The sequence below is a fragment of the Teleopsis dalmanni genome, chromosome X (assembly GCF_002237135.1).
Source record: "Teleopsis dalmanni isolate 2A chromosome X, ASM223713v2, whole genome shotgun sequence".
NCBI classification, from domain to species: domain Eukaryota; kingdom Metazoa; phylum Arthropoda; class Insecta; order Diptera; family Diopsidae; genus Teleopsis; species Teleopsis dalmanni.
The window spans coordinates 46,786,388-46,812,128 of NC_051848.1; the positions used below are offsets into that span (position 1 = coordinate 46,786,388).

The 25,741-nt window shown below is 30.5% G+C and overlaps 4 protein-coding genes across 4 annotated transcripts; 2 read left to right on the top strand and 2 right to left on the bottom strand.

The window, feature by feature from the left end:
* Window positions 1-315: 315 nt before the first annotated feature.
* On the bottom strand, window positions 316-9,265 carry LOC119688968 (RNA-binding protein 5-A). The gene is made up of 13 exons (XM_038103672.1): window positions 8,989-9,265; window positions 8,742-8,865; window positions 8,451-8,681; window positions 8,215-8,383; window positions 8,078-8,144; window positions 7,744-7,817; window positions 6,445-6,537; window positions 4,684-4,798; window positions 4,330-4,566; window positions 3,780-4,259; window positions 2,332-3,139; window positions 941-1,181; window positions 316-874 (listed from the first exon to the last, which is right to left on the bottom strand). The coding sequence occupies exons 1-13, from the start codon at window positions 8,996-8,998 to the stop codon at window positions 761-763; spliced, it is 2,763 nt and encodes a 920-aa protein (XP_037959600.1). The 5' UTR covers window positions 8,999-9,265; the 3' UTR covers window positions 316-760.
* Window positions 9,266-14,636: 5,371 nt separating this feature from the next.
* LOC119688969 lies at window positions 14,637-18,322 on the top strand. Its single transcript, XM_038103673.1, has 5 exons — window positions 14,637-15,926; window positions 15,990-16,180; window positions 16,274-16,388; window positions 16,450-16,936; window positions 17,009-18,322. The coding sequence occupies exons 1-5, from the start codon at window positions 15,111-15,113 to the stop codon at window positions 17,179-17,181; spliced, it is 1,782 nt and encodes a 593-aa protein (XP_037959601.1). The 5' UTR covers window positions 14,637-15,110; the 3' UTR covers window positions 17,182-18,322.
* A 1,531-nt stretch (window positions 18,323-19,853) lies between these two features.
* On the bottom strand, window positions 19,854-20,631 carry LOC119690261. Its single transcript, XM_038105281.1, has 3 exons — window positions 20,439-20,631; window positions 20,246-20,380; window positions 19,854-20,141 (listed from the first exon to the last, which is right to left on the bottom strand). Exons 1-3 carry the CDS (start codon window positions 20,566-20,568, stop codon window positions 19,936-19,938), a joined length of 471 nt encoding a protein of 156 aa, XP_037961209.1. The 5' UTR covers window positions 20,569-20,631; the 3' UTR covers window positions 19,854-19,935.
* Window positions 20,632-22,151: 1,520 nt separating this feature from the next.
* LOC119687173 (cysteine-rich protein 2-binding protein) lies at window positions 22,152-25,735 on the top strand. Its single transcript, XM_038101398.1, has 9 exons — window positions 22,152-22,800; window positions 22,854-23,005; window positions 23,064-23,238; window positions 23,306-23,713; window positions 23,768-24,112; window positions 24,176-24,413; window positions 24,472-24,624; window positions 24,683-24,818; window positions 25,353-25,735. Exons 1-9 carry the CDS (start codon window positions 22,367-22,369, stop codon window positions 25,706-25,708), a joined length of 2,397 nt encoding a protein of 798 aa, XP_037957326.1. The 5' UTR covers window positions 22,152-22,366; the 3' UTR covers window positions 25,709-25,735.
* Window positions 25,736-25,741: the final 6 nt, after the last annotated feature.

Sequence of the window (25,741 nt, forward strand, 5' to 3'; positions counted from 1 at the left end):
GCTCCAAATTAAGAATAATTTTATTGCTTGTCAAGCAAATACTTAATTGTTACAAATAAATTTTTGTCATAAATTTGGAAATATCTTAATGGGATAACGAGCAAATGGTGCATTTTCCATTTGTCAAACTCGATCAATGATTGGTGTATCTGCAGTATTTATTTAAAAATGTTTATATTGTCAAACTTTACTGGAATGGGCAATAAAAAATCAATCAAGATCTATCGGTAAAAATAAGAACTTATTTTAGGGGTAAATCTAGAGTAAAACGAATTCAGAGTACCGATGCAACCCTCGCTACTTGCAGTCTCAAAAAAAATTATTAACGTATATTTAAATATAAGAAATAATTTAAAAGACGACTGATTATAGGTATTTGGCAATGTTGCAATTCACTAATGTTCGCAACACCTCCAAATATCTTAATCATGACAACATTTTGAAATCATTGTCAAATGATTTGCCACTGATTAATGATAGATGTTATATAATTATATATAATAAATAGTTAGTTTTCAATTTCTTGACCTTCGTGCTTTACCCTTCACAATAAAATTAATGATTATGAAAAGAAATATGTTGCGGTAATAATGTATAACACATACAGATTACAATCAAGTGTTTGATCATATTATACAATTAATAAATTTAATGATTTAACCTATTATACCTATAATATATATCATTATCTATGTGGACTTATTGCTAATTACATTATTTTTATTACTAAAAATATTCATAACAAACATTATAACACAAATCATACAGATTCATAGCGGGACTTCATCATTTTTTTAATATAAGTTTTATAATCGTCACCAGGTCCAATGCCTGGTTTAGTACCCAATCCAGCGGTCGTTGACCTGGCTTCAGCCTATTTTTAATATAAATATATTTATATAAAACATTTTTAAAATTTACTTTAATGCATTTTACGTACTTCGATAATATTGGTACGCCCTTGATTCTTTCTTCCTAATCCTTGACCCTCGGACCACCCCATTTTTTGTAAAAGCCGATTTCCTACGTTATTTGAACTTATAGGCATTGATGGTGTTGCGTCCATCTGACGAGATGTTAAGTTCTTTATCTCCGTTTCGAAACGTTCACGAGTTCGATTTGGCGGTGGTGGATCACTTTCCCCATATTTAAGGCGACGTTCTTTAGCTCGATCACGATATCTAAAATAAGTAACAATAATTACAATACTAAAAATCAAGATATATATATGCATGCATTGTGATGTGTCAATATTTGTATGTGTTATTTATAAAACATAATGTGCGAAATTTTTAAAAATTTTACTAAACCAAGCTGCAAGGGAGAGACGTCATTCTTCCTGAAAAATGTTAAGCGTCGACCAGTTGAGAACATTGTTGTGGGTCAACCTTGGTCTCTACGAGAATACTGTATCTGTGTGAAAGGCTGTAAGTCTGAGTTTATATTTGACCTCACTGATGTTAGCTCCATTGCAAAAGGTGTCAATATATCTGTGATAAGAAAAGAAGGATCAACGGATGCGTCTTGGATGGAGGGCTTTACTAAGCTTTACTAGCATTGTGGGAAGTCCATCTGTATAACGCACAAGGAAATACTGCTGGGACAGCAGTTGGTTGTGCTCTTTTACCACAAGCATGGCAGCCGATCGCAATAAGCAATGCCATATTTTGACATGAATAAATATTCAGCCATTGCGTCACGCAGAGTTGTGAGGTCCATACTGGAACAACATAGGCCGTAATAGGACTTCCCATTGATTTTTATATATTCAGTAGGGTTTTATTGTCTTTACCCCATGAGCAACCTGCAAGCGCTTTTAACACGTTATTGCGCCCAGCAAAATTGCTGGGCACAATGCTAGGACCGGGAAAGGTGATCCTATTAAATGTTATCACCTTTTTATTAAATTGTGAAGGGTTAGATAATGCTTTAGTGGCCGTCCACAATTTATCATTTTTGGATCGCAATTACCTAAATGTTTCTTCCATTTATTAAGGCGAATGTTTCTGTTCAGGATAGCTATACTTAATTGGCTGAGTCAAATCTGCAAAGGTTGTCGCGTTCTTTGGCAAGAAGCATATTGTCACTAGAAAAATTTGGCCTTACAACCACAGAAACAGCTGTGGCAGCGGATTTAAAAACAATGCTCACACAGCTACTCTTCGAATTCGACGACCAAGTGCCGTCCAGCACATACAAAAGGGACTACACAAGTAGATTATTGCAACAACAACAACACTGCAAAACATACAACTTTGCTGGAAATTTTTTTTTTTTCGTTTATGGCATAATATCATTTACACAAACAATAAAAGGATAATATATACTTACGATAATCCAGCAGACGTCGCATCACCTTCCGCTTGGCTTTGAGATAAATTATACTTCTGCAAATTCTCTTTATGTAAGTTTGACATTTTCAAATGCTTTTGCAAAATATCCAATGATTGGAAAGCCCGTTTGCAAAGCAAACAGGTAAGTTTTTGAAAATCAACATAATCACTTTCACTAGATACTCCAGGTTTCTGTAATTTGCCAATAACATTCGAAGTGGACATTACGGAATGATCTTCATCTGAATCTGAACCGCCATATGCAGATAAAAGCTTATTATTGATATTTATTGTAGACACAAACTCTGTTAGCTTTGAACGATCTTTCTTTTCTAAAATTGAGAAGCCCACATCCGCATATGCACTACTGCTAGAGGCGATTGGTTGTGAGCGTGCTTGTTGATCTTCAGTTTTTGCTGGTAAAATTGGCTGTGGTGTTGCCACGACTGTGTAGTCTTTCTTTTGATTTAGTTGCTTTGCCCATTTCTCCATATCCTTCACAATTTTCTTAGCAACTTTTACTTTGTCATGCTTGACATCCTTTTTGTCTTTTTTCGATTCATCCTCTACTGCAGAGTTGGTAGTCTTATTATTCTCCTCCTGTTTAATGACTTCTTCAATAGTAGCTGCGGCAGCTGCCGGTGTTGCTAATACATATGTACTTTTACGTTGATCCCAATATAAATAAGCACCAGTAGTGTTATTATAATAATACTGAGAATGTGCGTCATAGTATAAGCCAGTAGTTGGATCGTAATAGTAACCAGAAGTTTCATCATATTGATACAATGTTACATCGGGCGTGGCTAAATCATTGTGATAAAAAATTAAAAATAATTTTAATAAAACGTAGAAATTTGTTTAAGAAACATTCATAACAAACTAAAAAAATTTTCCATACGACAATATTCTACAAATAATTCATGTGCCGGCCGTCTAAAAAAATTTTTTATCAAATTTCTGCTTAAACAGAAAAAAAATCTTTTTGATTTCTATTATTTAAGTCAATCTATCTAATTAATTCTAATTAGTTGCATTAATTTGATTTGCAAAACATTTTATGAGGTTGACCTATCGAAAATTTATCAAGGAAATACATTTCTAAATGATTGATTTGGTATTATGGTAGTTATTCAACATGGAAGTTTCAAGTATTGTTTCAAGTATTGCTAATCACCCATCATTAGTCATCTTGGAATTATTTCTTATATTTTTATTATTCGCAAAAAAATTTTTGAGGCTCAGAGTACCACCGATTGAACTCATACCCTGCCAAATTTGAAGCACAGAGTCAGTGTTCATCAGCCAACTGACCCAATGTCGAACAAATAATAAGATTTTGTTCTTGTTATTCACTACTGTTCAAGATGTTCTCTATTAAAATAATATCTTATTTAAGAAAATAGTTCTTTTACCATAATTGACCTATTAAATATTTGTACTTACGATATACTTTGCCATCATTTCCCTTGGGCGTATCAATTTTTGAAGCGATAGTTGCTTTTACTGCTGCCGCTGCGGCTGCTGCAGCAGCTGCTGCTTGTGTTGCTGTTGTCTCAATGTTGTTCATTTTTTTCTGTTTATTTTGTATTGCAGACAGGGCCACAGCAGCTCCGGAATTCGCTGACGCCTCACTTATTTGCGAGACGGTTGGCAAATTACTAAAGCTACCCTTATTTATTTCGCTTATATAATATTCTGTATAGTATTGCAAGTAATGAGCTTGTTCCGCTGGTGTGGATGCATACAAGGCAGCACTGTACTCAGCAAGACGCGGAACATCTGCTAGAGTATAATGAGTAATGGCACTGGATCCAGAAGCGCCCATTGAGTCTACAGATGTGGCTGTACCTGACAAAGCTTCGCACCCAGATTTTTTTGGCACTATTTGACGATTCTCGTGATCAATGCAATAACTAACAATAACTAATGAAAAGAGCGCATGCAATTCTTTAATATATATATTCGACAGCATTACTCAGACTTATGAAAATACCTTCGCGATTGTCAATCTCCAGTGGCGGTTCAATTGCATTTAATGCATTATGCAAATTCATTGAATCCACGAGACTTTCAAAATTTAAGTAACAAATACCACGTGACGTCTGTGTCAAAGCATCACGACTAACCAAAATCTTGCTTATCTTCTTCGCCAGATCCGGAACATGCTGTTCCATTACAGTTAGAACACCTTCCTCGTTAGTGAGCGCATCCAAATTACGTAACATGATTTCTGCATTGAATTTCAGTGGATTTTAAATTATTTAAATTCGTATTATAAGAATTTTAAAATTTTGCAATTGATTTAAAAATGAAGGTCTTAGATTTTTGTTATTAGTTAGTGATATACTTTTCGTAAGGATGTTGCTAACTTCATCACTGCCATCGCCACCTTTCTCGCTTTCCTCTCTTGATGCGTAACACTTAAAGCAATTGTAGCGACGTTTAAAATTAAACATTCCACACTGAAATAAAAGCAAAATATTTAAATATTCTTAATATTAAAACCGGCGCAAATCCGATTATGCAGACAGGTCCACAAAATGTTTTGGTAGAAAAAGCTATTTTATGTAAATTTTTCCACAACGTTATATTCCGATATAACCCACTTCTTGCGATATCATACAATCATACAATGAAAGTTGAATGTGAAAAATAAAACTCTATATAAGCAAGTAATTAGAACTTAACCACTCTATGGTTGTCTTTTTTATGGCAATGCTGCTTCATCTACCATTAGAAAACTTCAAACTTATCACAATATTGTATTGAGACGTATGCTGCAAGCTCCATGGTATATCACAAATGAAGATATCCACAGTCTTGAGAATGAAGAGAGTGCAAAATTATTTTAAAGACAGAACGCAAGAATTGTTTAATTCCGTCGATCCTCACAGTAATTTAAATCTGCACTCTTCTAAAACAAATGCTATACATATTTCATCCGGAAGATATACTGGCTTTCAAACTATACTTCTGTAAAATAACCTAAATAATTCAATGGAACTCTTGTTGCATTAGATTAGCTATGTATTCATACACACTGTTGAGTAAAGGTGCTTTAGACAGTAACTCACAGTTCATCAAGTCGTCTACAAACTTTTTAGTTTGATTACATCAAAAAAAAAAAAAGGCTACACACACGCCATCTAACGCATTTATGTCAACGGAAACTATGAGGACACAAAGCACACCTGCTTTTTCTGAAACAGGTGGCTCACGTTAAGAAAAATGATACAAGTCCTGATTGGATCAATAAATGCCGAAAATATAATTAAGAAGATGAGAACGAACTCAAAGAAATGGTGAATAATTGAGTCATATGTGATTAAAGACCCCAAAGCGAAGAGATTAGATCTAGAAAGAAGACACAGAAACTAGGCTAATAAATAGGGTAGACACCGAGAATATGATCAAATAAGCATAGCTTGAAACACCAACGTAAAAGATATTCTCCTCAAAGTAATGCGAAAGCAGTTCTGAAGGGAATAAGTCACTTCAAGAGAGGTTATTTTAGTCTTTATACCATGTAGGGATTAGGACACACTATTTCGACGATGGTTTGTCCCATCATTAGTGGGATCTCAGCAACAAAAAAAAAAAAATTTTATAAAAAAAAAGGAAAAAGAACAAAAAGAAAGGAAAAAGAAAAAAATAAACAAATAAAAAGAATACAAAAGAAAAGAACAAAAAAAAAGTAGAAAAAAAAAGTAGAAAAAAAAAGTAGAAAAAAAAAGTAGAAAAAAAAATAGAAAAAAAAAAGGACAATTAGTTAAAAAAAGAGCGAAAACCCAACTATTAGTTTATTTTTACTATATATCCAAGGATAAACAAGAAGACGTACCATTAAATTTAATTTTAAATTTAAATTTAATTAACTTTTAAGAAACTTTTACTGAGTCCAAGATTTACAAAACTAAACTATATTGTCATATAGCAAAACAGCTGTTCAAAATAGCTGTTTCGCTATAGCAAAATAAATCTCTTATCAAATGGGTATGCAGAGAAATCGGAATCATTACCCAAATACTAATGTAAAGCTTTTCTAATAAGTTTATAGGCATTAACTGTTTAGAAAAGCTGAATCATAAATATTTCAAATATTACTTACTTTTCCACAATACCAATCAGACTTCTTAGCTCGTCTGCCTGAATGGCTGTACTGAAGCTGAGCACGCGTTTGATCTCTTAGAACCAAAGTACCCTAAACAGAAATGAAAAGAAAAAGAAAAACATATAAATGACAATTCTTTATTTAAGTTCCCATAGACTACAGAATCACCAGCTGAATTTTTGCTCTCAATCAGCACTGTATAAAATTTAATTCAGGGCATGAATGTCTTCCAATAGAATCCGGTACTGATGTCTAATTCGTTGCTTCAGCATAAAACAGCGCAACGTGTTGTGCACACATTCATTGCTTATTTTGGTGTATTGTAATTTTGGTATCATGCAATGTGCTTAATATACATAGAAAGTTAGGACTTGTTTCTATATTTGAGTGTTTTAGTTGATTAATTCGCTTAACTACTTTGGAATTCATGTCTTAAGACTTTATTTTAAATAACAAAAATCTCAATAAAAATTTTTTCTGAATAAAATTTTTGTTCTTTTATTCTTAAGGTTTATTCTTTTCTCAACATTATTTAAACATATTCTTGGCTATGGCTATCTAATCAAATTAAACAAGAACGAGAAGTCTCTAACAATTTTTGATTAGTTAGTTAATATTAAAAATCAGTAACAAAGAAAAATTGTTTTCAACACAGCTGTGTTTTACAATTCAAATAGACAACTTGTGATAATATATTGTCATGAGCTTATGATAATATTTATATTGTCATAATAAAATAATATACATAATATGTGTTGATTTTGCACAGAACCATATGAAGATTTTTTTAAGAAAACAAGTATTGCTTAAAATAATTAATAGGAACAATTGAAGTACCGATATAACACATTTGTGATATATAACACTAACTAAAAAAATCTAAATATAAGTATTTAAATTTGAACTAAAAAGAATTGTGTAGTTTATATAGGTACAGATAACCTCATCTAGCACTACCTACCTACCATTTCATATGTAGTTATTAATATTCTACGATATGGTACACTCTATATAGTATGAACGATTGAACTAATAAACTAATAAGTACCAAGATTTCACTTCTAAACTTAATATTTGAATCGATGGAATCATTTTTAATATTAATTTGAATTATAGTATTATGATATATAACAAATTTTGCCATACTCAACAAAGCTCTAGCTCAACGTATTTGCCAAAAACTTATTGTTAGTAAGGTTCAATATGATACAAAAAATTTGTTTTAGATAAATCATATATATTTATATATGTAAAACTGAATATGTATTTATGTATATGAGCAACAAGTGATGATACCTGGGTTAATTCCATCCAACGTACAGCTTCTTCAACGGTATTAAACTCGACGAATGCGAAACCCCTTGATGCACCTAAATTTTAGATAGAAGCAAACACAAAATGTTTTTGTCAAAAAATGTTGTTTCTTTTTTTAAATTTTTAGTTTTAATTAAACTTTAGTTTTAAATTTCTGCTTGTGATTGGAAAAGAATTTTTGTATACAACTGTTGAGTACATTGCCGCAGAATGCAAACCAAGAAACGACAATAATTGCTTTTAAAATATAACACTTACAACTCCAAAAAAATAACATTGATTTATGTAAACTTATAAACTATTTAAAGAAACCTACCTGTGACTCTGCGTATAAGACGAACATTTGAAGGAGCCATATTCAGGCCTATTAATGCATTCATTATCTAAGCAAAAAAAAAAAACAAAACTGATTGTTTACTTAAAAGTTAACAATTCAATTAATTATAAACATACATCGCCTTCAGTGACATGTTTCTGCAAACCCAATACAATAACAGTGCTGGAAGGAGTTTTGTTGTAATAATGACTATTCGAACTGTCGTCACTATCCTCGCTACCTAAGTCTTGTTCTGCTGAATTGTATCTTCCTCTATTATCATCATAACGATTATGTGAAGTCTCCCTATTGTAAAATATAATAAAAAAAAAATTACTATATTAATGAAAAAAAAATAATAAAAAAAACTTACTTTCTGTCGTTTCTTTCTCTTTCTCTATCTCTGTCCGTATCTCGATCATATTCACGCCCCTTTTCGCGACCACGGTTTTGCCGATTATGGCGACTATAACCCTTATCATCCTCATAGTCATCGTATATTATATCGCGATATAAATCTTTGTCGGTGCTTCTGCGATGTAAAATGCGTTCACGACTTCTGGAACGCGAACGTCTACGAAAGTTATGTTCGCGACTTCTTTCACTTATATAATAATAACAACATATGTAAAAATCTCCTTTATTTTAATTTAATTACAATTACCGAGAACGAGAACGTGATCTGCTATAGCGCCTATAATCACGGCGTGACATGCCACCAGTATTACCACCAGAAGTAGCTCCTCCATTTCGATGTCGACGATGCGGTGATTCAATACTTCGGGAACCTTTTGTATAGTTTGAAATATTATTGCATTTATATATTAACAAACATTATATAAAAATTTGATAAAATTTATTAGCTTATTAAAAAAAATGAAACAATGAAAAGATTAAAGATGGCGACATACGTCTATCCATGATTTCGTCCAGAATAAAACAAAAATTCACTTTCAATTATTCAAACTATTTTTAAAATCTTTTGAGGTATCGCACAACTAAAAGAATTAATTACACATGAAAAATTAAAAACCCTCCGCGTTCGCGAAATAACACATCCGACAAGAATGTCAAACGCGGGTAAATCGATATTTTGGCGTAAATTTGACAACTCTATGTGACATCAAGGAATTATGAAAACGATAACCGATTATCGATAGCAAAATTTTTAATTTTAAATTACTGAAATTATTCTACCTTAATTGAAATTATATTACAATTCTATTCAATATATGCGTTTGTAATTAATGCATTTATCATATATTATTAAGTTTTTTTAAAATGTATTTTGTACAAAATTTGACACTAATTAATGAGTGAACTGCGATCATAAGAACATTCGTTAATAATATATTTTCTCAACACGAATAAACATAGAACTCAATGTATATTTAACATATTAATTTAAAATCAATTACTAAAGAATTTTTTCAATAAACTAAAGAATATTTTAAATATTAAGACTATTCAAAAAAATTTTATTGAAATCCTCTATCTCAAAAGAGTTCATTCACATAGCTTAAGTCCACTATAAACTTTTATATATCATAATAATAATTTTATAATTAAAAAGCTTTCTAAAATTATTAATCGGTAATTTCTGCAGAAAACAATTTTTCTGCTTACATTTCTTAAATCAAATTCTTCGTTATGCGTACCATATACACCATTTTGAACAGTTGATCCTCATATAAGCTAAGGACGTGTGCGAATCAGGCTAAGGACGTGTGCGAGTTAGGCTAAGTTGCATTCTAAATGCGGGAAATTCTAAGTTGTGCCGATAATGTAGTCATGTGTCAATACGTATTGATAAATGGTTAAATGTCTGCGGTGCGAAAAATCCCAAAAAACTTCCCATTTGGTTTAGCATCAACTTAGCCTAACTGGCACACGTCCAAAGTTGCGTTCTACATGAGGGAAATTCTAAGTTGTGCCGATAATATAGTGATGTGTCGATACGTGTTGATAAATGGCTAAATATGTGCTGTGCAAAAATCCCAAAAAATTTCCCATCAACTTAGCCTAATTCGCACACGTCCTAAGTATCATTAAATATGATATATTATATATTTTATGTATTTTATTCGGTTCTTTTTTTAGAACACTATTATTTTTTTTTTGTATGCATTTCGTATATAAATAATTTTTTTATATAATTTGAATATATTTTCAGGTTACCACTGAAGTAAACCTATTACTGCATTTCTTGAGAAAAAGGGCACAACTTTCTAAAAAATTATTCATATAAATTAAAAATATTCTGTATTTTAATATCCTTGAATAACTTGTCATTCTTACAAATAAATCAAGAAAATATTTCATGCAAATTTTCTATACATTTGCATATAAAAACGTTATATTGCGTTCTTTTATAATATTTAAAGGTCTAGTTCTTTAATGATATTTGATGGTTTTGTTCAAGTTAAAGAATGGCAATATATTTTTTTGCTGTCTCTCTCTTGTTGTCTGCTTGAAATATTTTAATTAATGTAAGGCTGATATGGGTGGGCAGAGAGTAATAAGCACTGGCTACCTTTTATATCAAAGAACACCAAGGGACGAACACCAGTTTACTGCCTAAAGCGAATGGTTTCAACTGTGAATGAAGTCCGAGCTGTCAAATCAATCAAATACATACTGAACATACTAATTTTTAACCTTTGTAACGTCTCACGTTTGACAGTTAATATATCAAGTAAATATAAGAGGGAATTTTAAATTATGTGCGGTTTAATGGAGAAAAATAGTAACAACACTTTAAAACGGTATATAAATAAAGAAATATATATTTCAGATATATGTGAAATATATTAAAAAAAATCAAAGACAAAGATATGGTATAAATAAATGTGAAATTAAAAATAAAAACGGTAAAAAATTAGCAAATCAAGAAGACAAACATAAATTTTTAACTGAAATCCAATAAAAAATGCGTATTCTCGATGTGTTCTACATTAAAAACTGATTATAAATTCAATTTTAATTAAGATATAATAGCAATTCATATCTCTGCTTCGATATATACGTTGATTTAAGGATCAGCACATCTCTATTTTTTATGAATTGAAAAGATGTTTTATAAAATTCAACAATTTATACTTCTCCGTACAATAGACCATCTATTGTATTTTTTACAATTGCTATAACAAAGATAACACAATAAAAGCCACTACTATACGATCATTCATTTTTTCATTATTTATTTGGTATATATTTATTATTATTATGTTGAAGCTAGTTGAGTCAGTGTACTTGAGCACTTTTATTCCCTATTAACTGCGAGCTGTCTTCATAACCCCACTCTACGCCGTGACTGGATTATTGTTTATTACGTTATAAGACTAAGCAAAAATTGACCTCAGATCTGCATACCTCCCTAAGATTTAACAGCTGAAGCGCTGCAACTGTTTTGACAGTTTCCGCTACAGCCGCATGCTGTTTTGACAGCTTCAGCTACAACTACAGCCGCATACTTCAACTACAGCTGCAAAATTCTGTTTCAATAGTTATTAAACATAACAAAATGAAATTATTGAAGAATTTTTTTTTATTATATATTTCGATACACATTTTGAAAAAATGTTATTTTATCCCGATGACGTTAAATTGCTCATTTTTATGGTTGCAATGCAATAATTTGTCAAGTTATCGTCACACCGACATATCTAACTAGTTTTTTGTTATTAACTGGACACTTATTTTAAAATCAACACATCGAAATTGCTAAATGACCATATTTTTTTTGTTCACATTATTCTTTAGCATTGTTCATATACAGACCAGAACAACTCCCTAAAGAACCGTCGTAGTTAGCGAGTAACCAACACTAAAATGTGTAACTCCTCCATTCAATTGAAAGTGAACAAGTATTATAACCCTATAAGCTTGCCTTAGTTCTGATATCACAGAATAACAGCTCTGTTCGGTCGATAAGAAAAAGGGGCCAAATCGTTAACGATTTTTAACGTTCTGTTAGTCAAAGTAATAAAAATTATGAAAAACGGGCTTCTCTATTATAATATGATATAATATAATATCCCAAGAAGTAATTACTGAAGTGTAGCAGCGTTGTCTGCAAATTTAAAACTCTTCACCAAAGCATTTTGCACATTACTCGCTCAGTTTTATTATCTGTTTTCGCCGTATAATAGTGACACAGCGGCTGAAGTAGGCTACAGCTTTGCTATGGTTTGACACTTTGACTGCTCTGTTACAACTCAAAGTTAAACGCAGCTCTGTTTAGCGTAGCGACGTTTTACCTAACACTTAATCACCATCGAGTTGCTCGCCAACTCTGTATCTTGTCAAGTATTTGCACAAGGCATCACTACAATATCCATCAGCACAAAATGAGCCAGCTCCGCGTAATCGCTTTTAAATAGTCTAAGACTGAATGCCAATCAACGAGTTCAGGGCTAACTACTTCTTTTTTCAGCCTGCATTGACATTTATTATTATGGTAATGGCGAGGCAAAACCATAGAATTTAGCAGAATTGTAAGTCTTCCTGCTCCCTTTTCAATTTCGCTTCCAAATCACATATATGTGGTTCAAGATTTGCAAATTGGTAAATGTCTTTACATTTTCTTCAAGTCCAAATTTACAATGAATTTGATAAAACCTCTCCAGAAAACTTATTTTCAGCATAAATTATTTTATTCCAACTTTACAATTTTTATAATTTGCAATTATTACAAATTACACCATAATATTAAGATATTTAAAAAGGTATATATATTATGCTACTATCCCAAGAGGAAAGTTTTCTACCAGCCCTAGATAGTCTAGCCACCAACAGCCGTGCAGCGGTTTCTTATAGATATTATTACCGAAAAGGTACATTCACAATAATTAGATTTTATGTTTTTACTCTTCTCATATTTAATTCATACATATTATATAATCCGTCTGTGATTTGGACGGTTGGTATCAAATCAATATAGTTTTAAATAAAAGACTGCACTGTTTCAAGTTTTACAAAATAAAATATAAACTTATTAAATGATGTTTCTTGTTTTATAATTTATTTTTTCCATTATGCTTCGAATAAAAAACTCAAAAGCAATATAAGTAAAATACTTTAATTACCGAAAAGGTAGTTCTTAAATAATAAACTATAGCACCAGAGAACTGCAACCAATCATAATTTTAACACTCAGAGGACACTCATAAAAATCCATATATAAAAGCGTATAAATGTTTTTCTTACACACTACTAATATACATCTATATTCGCCACAGAAATGCTTCATAAGTATATTCATTAGCGAATGCCCCGTGCTAATGAATCACCTTCACAAGATTGCATGGACATTTCTAAGTAGAGTAACTTACAGAAATGGCAAATGATTCATGAATCATACCATACACTCAGGTGAGTATAAATACAAGTATACTCATCGAAAATGAATGACTCAAATGACTTGTAGCATTCGTAAAAATTTTGTGAGTGCTGTTGTTTGCTAAGCAAAAATTTTGTGTGTTAAGTTCTATGCTTTTGGCATGTGTTATTGTTGTTAGCATTGCAAATACATTTTGTTTGTGTTCTTAAATATAAGTCCTGTTCCACGAACTACTCGTAGTAATTTTGAATAATGCTGTATACCATCAAGTGCGTCTAATAGCAAATTTTCGAGTAAAAAGGATTTTATTTGAACATTTTCTTTCGAGTAAAATTTGTGTTGATGTATGAATCAGCTGTTTTGGTTTGAATTTAAATGTTCGAATTGTGTATTTGCGCAACACTGGTTTAAGTAAAAAAAATTCTGAAATATTCATTGTATTAATTATTTCAAATAAATCAATAGTAGAATGGATCAAAAAAACATAATAAATATTTTGTTAAATGAACTAAGTGATACTGCACAGCTAGAATATAAAGTATTTAATATACTTCGAAATAGTGAGATATGTCTGTAAAAATAACATAAAATACATTTTTTATATTAAATTTAATTACCAACAGTAGTCTAACTTACTTTATAAAAATAAAATTTAAATAAATTAATTTAAAATAATATTTAAAATTATTTGCGCATGTTATTATAATATAAAACTTTCTTTGCTTTTCATGATGTATTTTGCACTCTTATTTTTTAACTTCAATTTCTACTGATTTGTTTTTCAAAAAACAGCTGTTCTCGCAAGACTTTACATAAAGCTGTTCCATGAAAATTTGTAATATGGTCTTAGTTTGTACTTTACTTGTGTTTTACTCGAATTTTACTAAGAGTAGCTCGTGGAACAGGTTGTTTTAGTAAAAACAGTCCTCTCATCTTCGCCCTCCGATCTATCAAAAACCGATTGTTAAGTTCATGTTGTGTAAATAGGCGATATTTATTTTGAATTTTGATTGTTTGTTTATGTTTACATTTGTTTCGTGTGTCAAATATGTCAAATTTTGATCATTTCCAATGTTGTATTCTTCATTTTTGGTATCATTTTGGTCGAATTTTATTTACTATATTCTTTAATAAATTAAAAAGCACAGAAGCTGTTTGTACAGTTAATGAAATTTACTCAGTAAGTTAATTTTACTAAGTAAGCAGTGGAAACGTACTATAAGACCAGTTAACTTACTTAAGATTGCTTGAATTACTTGAATCTCAATTAAGTTAGCTGATCTAACAAAGCCAGCGGAAATGTACTATAATACGCTGCACATATTTATGCAAATTAAAACTTTTACCAGTTTTAGAGCAATTTCAATTTCAATTTCATATGCAATTTTAAAGCATATGTTTTATCTAGTAGTGAGTCAGAGATAAGTACACTATATTCAATAAAAGTGTCACATCTATAACATCAATATACGGTGATGTACAAAAACAAATGATCGTTCACTCGTTGTAAAAAGTAATTCGCGTCTGTTAATATTATTCAATATGTTAACGGCTGGGGATATTGTGTAAATTATCGGGTTTCCCCATTCTGCAGTGAATGTTTTTTTCATTTAAGAACAGCATTAAAAAGTGGTTTGATTGTCTAATATTAACGCTGCTGAGTGTATTTTTGATATTAAAACAAATTTCAAAATGAATAAATTGCCAGTTGTCGCCATGCCCACAGTTTCTGCTGGTGCAGAAAATTTAAAAGGCGAAAATAATGTTTGCAAAGTGGGCGCTACCTACCAACAACGTAAATCAATGCAGTCTATGTATAGTGATTTGTTTAAAGCTTTGTTGCGTCTTCCCGATAAACAGGTGCAACAGCGCGTTTTAGATGCAATAAACGGCGTTCAGGTTTATAAATGTCCAAAATGTAGTTACACATTTCAAAATCCTGATGTAGTTGCGCAAGCAGAAAATAATACGCCAATTCTCAACGTTAAAGACAAGATTCTACTACCGCTTAAAGGCGAACCAAGTTTTCGACCGAAGTCAATTATATACGGCGGCAACATTACGTTTAATGCAAATCCAATTAAAATAATTGGAAACTTGAAAAGATTGCCACTTGCAGATGCAAAGATTTCGCCACTAATTCAACCAAGTGCAAAATTGATAAAACTTGACGAAAATGCCGAACCAAAACAATTTATTAAACCTGTACCAATAGAAAAGCTAATGGATAAGTCAAGACTGGTAATGAACTCTTCTACAGAAAACGGACTAACATGTAATTTGAAAACAACACTAAAGACTGAGAAGGAGGAAGAAGATACATTGGAAGCAGCGAAGGAAATATCAGATGAAGTGAATAAGGCTGATATAAGCGCGGTTAATGAGGATGGTCGAAATAAACGAAAGCGAAAACGCAAGGAGCGCGTTCCACAAGTTATAAAAAAATCTCATGCATTATTAGCACAATCTAAAATGGTTCCGAAATTAAAGAAACATAAAATAAATTTGGTAGGTGCATTTGAAATCTTTTTGTATTATTTTCTTAATTAAAAAAATATATTCTTATTTTAGGAAAAAGTTAAAACTTCCAATCAACCAAATTCTATAGATAATTCTGAGTTGCCGGACATGCCCTTCATTGCAAATGTCTTATCACTTCATAATGAAAATTCTAATTCAAGTAATACCTCGCAAATTGACCACATTCAAAAAACAATGAAAGAACAGTATGTGAACTTAGAAATTGTGACTGATGGCATGTTGTAAGTATGACCTAAATAGCAGTATATAACCCTTCCTTCTAGTGTATTTCGAAATATCACACATATTTTAAATTAATTTTACTCTTATTTTAGCCCTATACACCAAGCAGTTTGCAATAACGACGAATTTTTACTAAAGCAGCACATTTTCCTTTGGACTAAGTTCAAGCAAATCGATTTGAATTCGTTGTACACAGATGAAGACGAGGTAAATAACCACGTTGTATGATTATTCTTGATATGCTTCTATAATAATTCATTTCATTCAGGATTTACTGCAGTTGGCGATAATCCATAATAGCTTTCCTGAAATTGTTCAAATCCTTTTAGACAATAACTTGGATGTGCAAGATTTGAGGGATAATTCTAATACAGTTATACATTTAGCAATTATAAACCAAATAAACATACAATCTTTTATATTACTTATGGAAAAGATTGATTTGCAGCTTTTAAGTAAATTAAACGACGACGGTCTCTCACCGTTGCATCTTTCACTTAGGTCAAACCAATTTTCATATGCTGAAGTAATGCTTAACACAGTCGATAAACGTCTTATGGGTTGCGTTAAGTACTGTAGAATTAGCGATTCTAAAGAAGTGGATCCGATTGATTACTATATCAGTATGTGTGAGCAAATTGATGAAAAATACATTCAAGAAAGCTTGAAACATTCAGCAAAAACTAAATTGCTAAATGTTAGAGAAATGATGACTGGTAATACTGCATTATTTCATGCTGTCGGAAAAAATACAGGTATGAGTAATGTTTTTTTTTTTTTGTTTTTTTAAATGCTGTAATTAAACATATTCTTATTTTCATTTACAGAGAATTTCATTTATTTTCTGTTAGCTCATGGTTCTAACCCTAGCGTGCAAAATTACAGTGGACAAGATCCCAGATCATTTTTGGGAGATCACGGAAAACTTTTAAGTATAAGTTTAAAGGTGGACCGTACAATGGAGAAATTATCAAAAGTAATAAGAAAATACGACAAATAAAACTATTCCTTCAAATATGCTATCAAATGTTAACAAAATAGTTCAATATAGCTTGACAATTTTGAGATATTAGTTTGCGGAGCAACCTTTTAGTACCTGTTTTTATAACAAACAAAATCTGTTATTAAATCTCCATTAATTCCGATGACATAATTTAACGCCTAATTCGCAGAAAAAACAAAGTTTTTTTTATTATTATTTAATCTAAAACAGCTCGACTTAGTTCTTATTATTATGACAACTCATTTTCGTCATTTTTCTGAATAATTTATTTTTACTATGTGGACATGCAAATAAAATGATTTAATTTAAAACAATAACAATTAAAGTAATAATATTTAATATGTTTCTATATTACATAACACATATGTTTAAGTTCAATACTAAGACAATTATTATTTAACATATATTTTTAAGTTTAAAGTTAAGAATATTATTATTTAACACATATCTTTAAGATGAAATATTTTAACGGAACTGTTCGCGGTTACGGACTGACAGCTTTGGACTAACCCTCTTCAAGTAGTTGGGTTTAGGTATCTGGACCCGGGTTGCAATCCCACACATCCTTTATCCCCCACTCCTTCCGTTTTCTCCGCACCATTACCACAACATTACTCATCCACATCCCAACCCATGTATTTTGTAACCCCTACATGTTATCTGCTCGGTGGGTAACGGACTGACGGGGACTGTTGTTATTATTTAAATGCTAATATGATATATAAATATAATATAATCAAAGCTTTTGTTCTAGAGGAATGAATCTTTAATCTTTTAAAGCGTCTTTATCTTGGTGTCAATGCACTGGTGACGTGATTTTATGCCAACAGTGTTTAAACAATCCCAAATTAAAGATTCTTGAATATAACTGGACACATCAGTCCAGCAAGGTTGTAAAGTAAAACTCAAGCAAATCACGTGTGTGTGTTTGCGAAATAAAGTAAGGGCTACATGTCTTTGAAATAAAAATAAATTTTTTAATAGTTGAAATATCAAAATGAAAATACACATAAAAAATAGTTGCTTAATCTAATAACAACAATATTAACAATAACAGCTATGACATTGAATCAAGTGTTACCTATAGACTTAACGGAAAATGATCTGAAATGAAGACTAGAAGAACCGTAAGAAAGAACTGTCGCTTTAAACTAAAAATTTAAAATATATAAAAATATGTAACTAAAAACTAAACTTATTTTCATTTATCTAATAGAAAAACCTAAAAGATATATAAGAGGTATAATTTAACTTTGGTAAACGAAGTTAATTTTTATTTTGATAAGTTTACAATGGAGTACACATAGAGTATCAAGGAAGTTGATACTTGATATAATATCAGATGTTAATCTAGACCGCAATCATATATGTACACTGTTGCAATGACATGTCGTATTGCGATTTACTTTCAGAGGGTATTAAAGACATAATTCGCCAGAAACTATTTATTTACGGAAGTTGTTGGAAAAGAATTTAAAGAATTTTATGAATCTAAATGTCAATAGTCCAATTAGAGTTGCACATTCTTCTAGTTCTATGCAAACTACCCGCACAAAAATTAAGACAATATATTCATAAAAATATTTAAAATTAGAATAATATAATTCTTGATGAAGTCAATAGAACAGCTTTTCCATACGCATACATAGCAAATTTAAAGCGTAATCGATGTAGCCTTCAACAATGTGTGAAACTGCCGATGTCAAATTTACTAAATGTTAAATTAACTGAATGTCCAAATTATTAAATGCTTAAATTACAAAATGTTCAAATTATTGAATGCTCAATTTACTGAATGTCCAAATTATTGAATGCTCAATTTACTGAATGTCCAAATTGCTTAATGTTCAATTTTCTGAATGTCCAAATTATTAAATGCTCAAATTTACTGAATGTCCAGTTCACCAAATGTACAATTCACTAAAAGTCTAATTTAATGAAAGTCCAATTTACAAAAAGTCTAATTAACCGAAAGTTAAATGGTTAATCGTCCAATATAAGAAATATCCAACTTAAGAAATGGCAAAGTAAACGAATATAAGAAAGAATTTATTGTTAACAAAAAACACTTAAATTATTCCTCTGCTATACTCTGAAAAACATGACACATACATAAAACATATATCGACAGATATCAATAAAATCAATTCCATCATTATAAAGCCTATTTCTTGATTAATACGATGAGATGGTACAACTTTGCGTCTAAGCAAATTACAAATTACAAATCATAGCACTATTAGGGTTTCAACAACTCTAATCCCAGTCCCGGAGCCACTCATCGAGTTCGAAGATCAAAATGCCGTTTAACATTCTTAAAGGCAACAACCCTACAGGTTACAACAACATAGCATTATTAGAATAAATAATATCATATGTTTAAAATTAATATTATTATACACAAATTTATTATTTTGTATATAATATTTTTGACATTATGAATAATAAAGTACCAAACAACATAAATTATAAAATAAATTAAATTTGCTTAATTTGCAAATTTGTGTAAAACGAAAGCAATAAAAATGTATGTCGCTTTATATTGCCTATAAATCCAAATTCATTGTTTTATAATTTTATTAACACACAGTCTTTAAATAATATTAAAAAACAAATAACACAAGGAATACATATATATTAACATAATAACTATATTATACACATAATAACTATATTATGTATTTTATAATTATAAAAATACTATAAAATGCTCTAATAACAAACATTGATGGAAAACACATTTAACAAAATTTACATGCGTCCCCACTCTTCATTACTTAAGTCTTTACATAATATATTAAAATTAATTGCCTTCAAAGACGGAGGCAGGTTCTTTGATAACTTAGCTTTTCTGTGATTGCCGGTGGCAGTAACATTCCAAGGTAATATATTTCTCCAATTATGTGATGCTATACTTTTTGCGTGCTTTAAGTTATTCTTTTTTTGCAAAGTGTTAACTAAAATGGAAAATTTCACATAATTAAAATAAAAATATTTTTTTTTCAATAATAGAATTTAATAAGAATATGTTAAAAAATGTTTATATGTAAAGAATATTTACCAATTTTTTGTAACTTTTGTTTATCTGCTGTACTAAAATGAGAGTGTTGACAATATAAACCAAATCTACAGATGTTCCTTTGAAAATGAATACATGGACTTTTTGCGTTTTCTTCCATCAATACAACGTATGGATCTAAAAATAAAAAAAATAAATCATTCAATATATCCAACACATAAATATTGTAATGTACCTTCGAATTGTCGCATATAGGTATACTTTGCTATGGAATGTGATAATCCTGATTCATGTCTCTTTCGTACACTTAAATTATTTTTTAAATAGCAGCAACAATAGTCACAATAATAACTCCTGCCACCCATTGCAACAGAAGCCGCCAATACAAAATCCTAGGAAAATATAATTTACCACAGCAAATTCATTAATAATCGACAGTTAATGAACACAGAGTTGTATTTAATATTTAAAATATTTTTAATTATTTAAGCCATGTGCGAGTTCGAGTAAATTGAAGTAAAGTAAAATGAAATTTCCTAGGAATTTTTTGTACTGTACTTATGTAAATATTTATAAATTTATTTATTGCATTCATTTATCATTTTTGGTCAAAAGTTTTAAAATTTATTATTATTTATCTTATAAAATTTTCACATCTAATCTAACATTTAATTTACTTAATTTTTATCTAATTTACATTACTCGAAATTCTGGTAAATACCAACAGTCACTGCCATACCGAGATAATTTTTTATTTCCCTCAATTTACTCGAACTCACACACGGCGTAAATAAATTAAGTATTTTATTTATATCTATTATTTGTTATTGTAGCTGCACCTATCGCTTTAAAGCAAGTTATATTTTCTTGAAATCGATGGTATCTAATGTCTGTAGATTATTCTTTTTGCTTATTAAAAAATGGAATAAATTATTTATTTTAAAATTTTGATCAGGAATATAATAAGTTAGTACCAAATTCAAATGAAGTGAGTCAAGCCTTGAAAATAGTTTAAAATCAATTTTAGTATTATGTAATTATTACGCCTTTTCGGTGGCCTAATAAATAATTAATATAAATTGCAAATTAAAATGAATATAGAGTTAAAAGGAATGGTAAATATGTTGAAATTTTCAAAATAATAAACTGAAATTTTTCTTTTTCCCAATTTTCAAGTTTATTGCTATATTGTTATTGTTAATGTAAGTTAAAAACTTAAAAGCAACGATTCTGGTGATTGCCTTATGCTATATTTAGACAGCCAAATTTTCTTAATTTCGTTCAAATGAAATTAAGCTAATTTCGAAAATGTTCTTACTGAACCAAATTAAGGAAATCATATGTTTTTTGCTTACAAATCGAATGTTAAAAATTACATGCTCCAAACACAAGTTGTATCTGGGAAATTTTAAAAGTTGATTTTTATAACTATAAAGAAGGGCATTCAGTAGTTTCATTAGATTTAGTGGATTTCAGGTCCATGGATTATTATTTTTCACTCCATTTTATATAAATAACTGTAACAGTTCTTTCTCTCTATTCAAATTTAAAAATTTGCACTACTTTTAAAATATTTTCCCGGTTTTATTAAAGTCAACCCTCACTGACATTTATTGAAAAAAAATGTGACCTTTACGTTATCTCAACTTTATTTTTTGTTTAAAATTTGTTTCACGCATAGTTTCATTTGAAATGTCGCTTAATTTAAGCCTTCGTTTCAACGAAATTCAGGCCATTTTTCTTAATTTCTTTCTAACTTTAAAACTGAATTTTGTATGAAAAAAATAACTTTATTTCTCTGAAATGAAGATGAAATTAAGATTTTTGCGAAATTAAGGTGAGTCTGAACTAATATTTCAATTCGAATGTATTCAAAACAACTGATAAACAAATCAATAAATAGTTCTGGAGTTAAATTTGTGTATTTTTGACAGTTTGACGAGAGTGTTGCACTCTCCGTGGTCACTCTCTTGTGTTACACGCGGATGGTGGGACGGACAATGTTTATTCATAAAAACGTGCAACATCGAGACTTATTTCGTTTGACACATTACTTGCGCTTATGTTTATGTCAAAACAAATGCGTTTGTGCGTAAACAAATATTTTTGATTAGAATTCGGTGTAACTAATCTCGAAAATAATTATTTGAATATTTACTTGAAATGAGTTCTCCTGATGTGCATTCTAATCAATTCGATTGTTCGGAGGTGAAAACTGACGACAATGCCAACTGCTGCATTTGTGATAATTTGTGTCTTAGCAATGAGTATTTAAGCTGCATGATATGCGAATACAAAACGCATATAAAGTGCCTGAAGAGTAAGTGCACTCCTGGTGATTTGCACGGTGATGTCTTTTTTGACATGACTTGCTCTAATTGTGTGGCGGAAAACTTTAATGCAGCATCCACATCAACGGCGATTGTGCGAGAAAAGTTTGAACGCCAACAGTTGCCGTGGCTAATGATTATCACGCTGACAATATATAATTTGTCGATAAAGGCGCAAGGATTGAGTAATTGCGGTTATTTTCATTGGCGTTCACACATTTGTAGTTTTATTGATAAAAACTGGAATATATTGTTTCCACAAACGACGTAAGTATTCGTACGTTTAATTAGTTTATTTTAATTAAAATAAATTTTTAAAGTCGTCGTCGAAAGAATTGGATTGGTTCGATATCAGGTACATTGTCACATAACAACCCTAAATTCTTTTTGTCAGGACACGAAGTATTTAACGAAGCTGGTTGGTGGAAATTGGCATTTTCAAACTATACACCACTTCAAATTTTCACTATATGTGAGTTATAAATATAATTTTATTAATTTTTCATACTTAATACATGTCTACATTGCAGACAAGAAACAGTTGGATAAACGACAAAAAAAGCGAAGTAGGAAGGCCGAAGAAGATCATGACGATACCAGTGAGAACTCAGATACATCAAGTGATGCTCCACTCAAAGCAAAAAGAAACTGTATACAAAGCTCCGAGCATGATTTAGAGTCAACTAAGTCTTGTGCGCGGTCAATGTTAGTAAGACCAAATACACATACGTACATCTATTTAAAAAACATTTATTTGACGTTCATTTGACAGACCATACATGGGACTTAAATCAAAAAACAATCAAAAGATTGTGAAAAATAATGCTAGTAATAAGAAAAGTTCTCAAGAACAAAATTTAAGCACAGTACAGTCTAATCTGCTTGATTTTCTAGCTGAAAGTTTTGGCAACGATGATTTCTCATATTTTAGCGATTTTTCAAATATGGAATCTGAACCTTTGAATAGCGAAGATAAAAGCGAATATTCCTCTTTAATTGATACTCATAATCATCAAATAGAATTATTCGATAGCGGAGTTGCGCAATTCGGCACATTTGAGAATCCTTTTGAAGCACTAGATAACGACTTCATGTGCAAAAAATTCAATGATCATTTCGAAATACAAGCCGGTAATAACTTGCTCGGCAATGAATCAACACATAATTTAGATTTTCGCAAGTAAGTTACTTCTTATAAGTACAAATTATGCTATTAACTATCAACTATTTTCAGTGATAAAAAGGCAGAGCAAAGCTTACAAACAACAGACTGTTATCAACCGCGCTTACTGCAAATAACCACATTTGAGAAAAACTCGGGTTCAAAAAAAATTTTAGTCAATGCCGAAAATTCCAAAAACTTAAATGAGTCGGATAGTGAAAATGTATCGGATAACAGTCATAGTGAGCCGCAAACAAAAAGGAATGTCAAAAGAAACAAACTAGAATCGATTATTACACCATGTAAACCAAATTTATTTACAAAGAAACAAGATCGTGCCTTCCCATGGGTGGCAACTGAAAATGTAGAGAAATCTACAAATACGCAAGAAGGAGTTTCATTAAAACCAGAAAAAAGGTTGTGTACAAATTTAAAATTATATCCAATAATTTGTGAATTCATTTGTATGAAACATTTTAGATTAGCTTTAATAAGCATATACGAGGAGAAAGAACTTTTAACAAAATTTCGGAAAGTGTTTTCTTTAGAAAAAAATTCATTGTCTGATATTCCTGCATATGTTAGACGTTTTTACAGAAAGCTCTGTATTCGTGACTATAACCGTTCACACAACAAAAATTTGTTCAATATACATAATCATTTGAAAGGCAGAAATAATTTAATTGAATCAAAGTCAAAAATCATAGATCGTTTTCATGTAAGTTAACCTGATTAAGAATAAGATTTTTAAATGATTTTCCAAAACTTGCTTTCAGCTCATTTCATTAACTCCACAAGAAAGTCTCAAAACCTTCAACGCTCGTATGGCTGGTATCGTGGAATACGAAGTGTTTGAATCGCCCTATTCATTGAGAACGCTACATCCTTTCATATACAGGGATACAAAATGTATGCCACTTATGCTACAGGTAATGCACATTTGCATGAAATTGGCGTTGTATAAATATTTACTTTTACATTTTTTAGTTACACTGTGAATTACAACTGACTATTAATAGCGTATATTCTAAACGCGCTTCCATTGATTATTGTTACGTACGTCCAAACCATATACCTGCTATAAATGCCTTATTAGAATGCGAATTTTGGCCAGGAATCGATAGTAAGTTTTATAATTAAAACAATTAGCTTCGGTGCTTTAAATTAAATATTATATAGAAAACATATGTGTACATATACATATATTTATATATATTTAGATTTGAAAAGAAATATAAATAGAATAGATTTTAAATTAGATTTAATGAGATGTTTAGACCTGAGCTTATGCGAATCAACAAATTTATTTAAGAAAAGTTTGAAATTTGCACTCCGATCTAGAGTTCGATTGCGTCGAAACATACTTTAATAAAATAAATAAATATTTATACCACACAACGTCTCAACAACAGCCTAGATGACTTGAGTAAGCAACTACACTTGATGATTGAACCACAACACATTTTGTAGCTCTGTGACCTATGATTATAGATATTCGAACTTAAAATATTATTATCTTTTTTTTTAAAAAATTTAATTCAAGCTTATTATATCAATAGAAAATTATCAAAATAGTTACAATTTAAAGTGCTGGAATTTTTTTTCATTTCAACTTATATTTCTTATTTTTGTTTTAACATATTTTTTATTTTTACAGTGTCTGAATGTTTGAGTTATCCTGATTACACAGTTGTGGCTATGTATAAGAAGCTTGTCGTAGGCTGCGCATTTCTAACACCTGATGTTGGCTACAATGAAGCATATTTATCTTTCATGGCTGTTCGATGTGGTTGGCAACGTTGTGGAATTGGTTCGTTCATGCTCTACCATTTGGTCCAGACTTGCATGGATAAAGACATCATCCTGCACGTATCAGCATCCAACTCAGCAGCGTTATTATACCAAAAATTTGGATTCAAATTCGAGGAAATTATAATAGACTTCTATGATAAGTACTTACCAATCGATTCAAAACAGTCACGAAATGCAATTTTTTTAAGACTGGCGAGGTGACATGTTGTTTAAGTTATTTTTATAATAAACAAA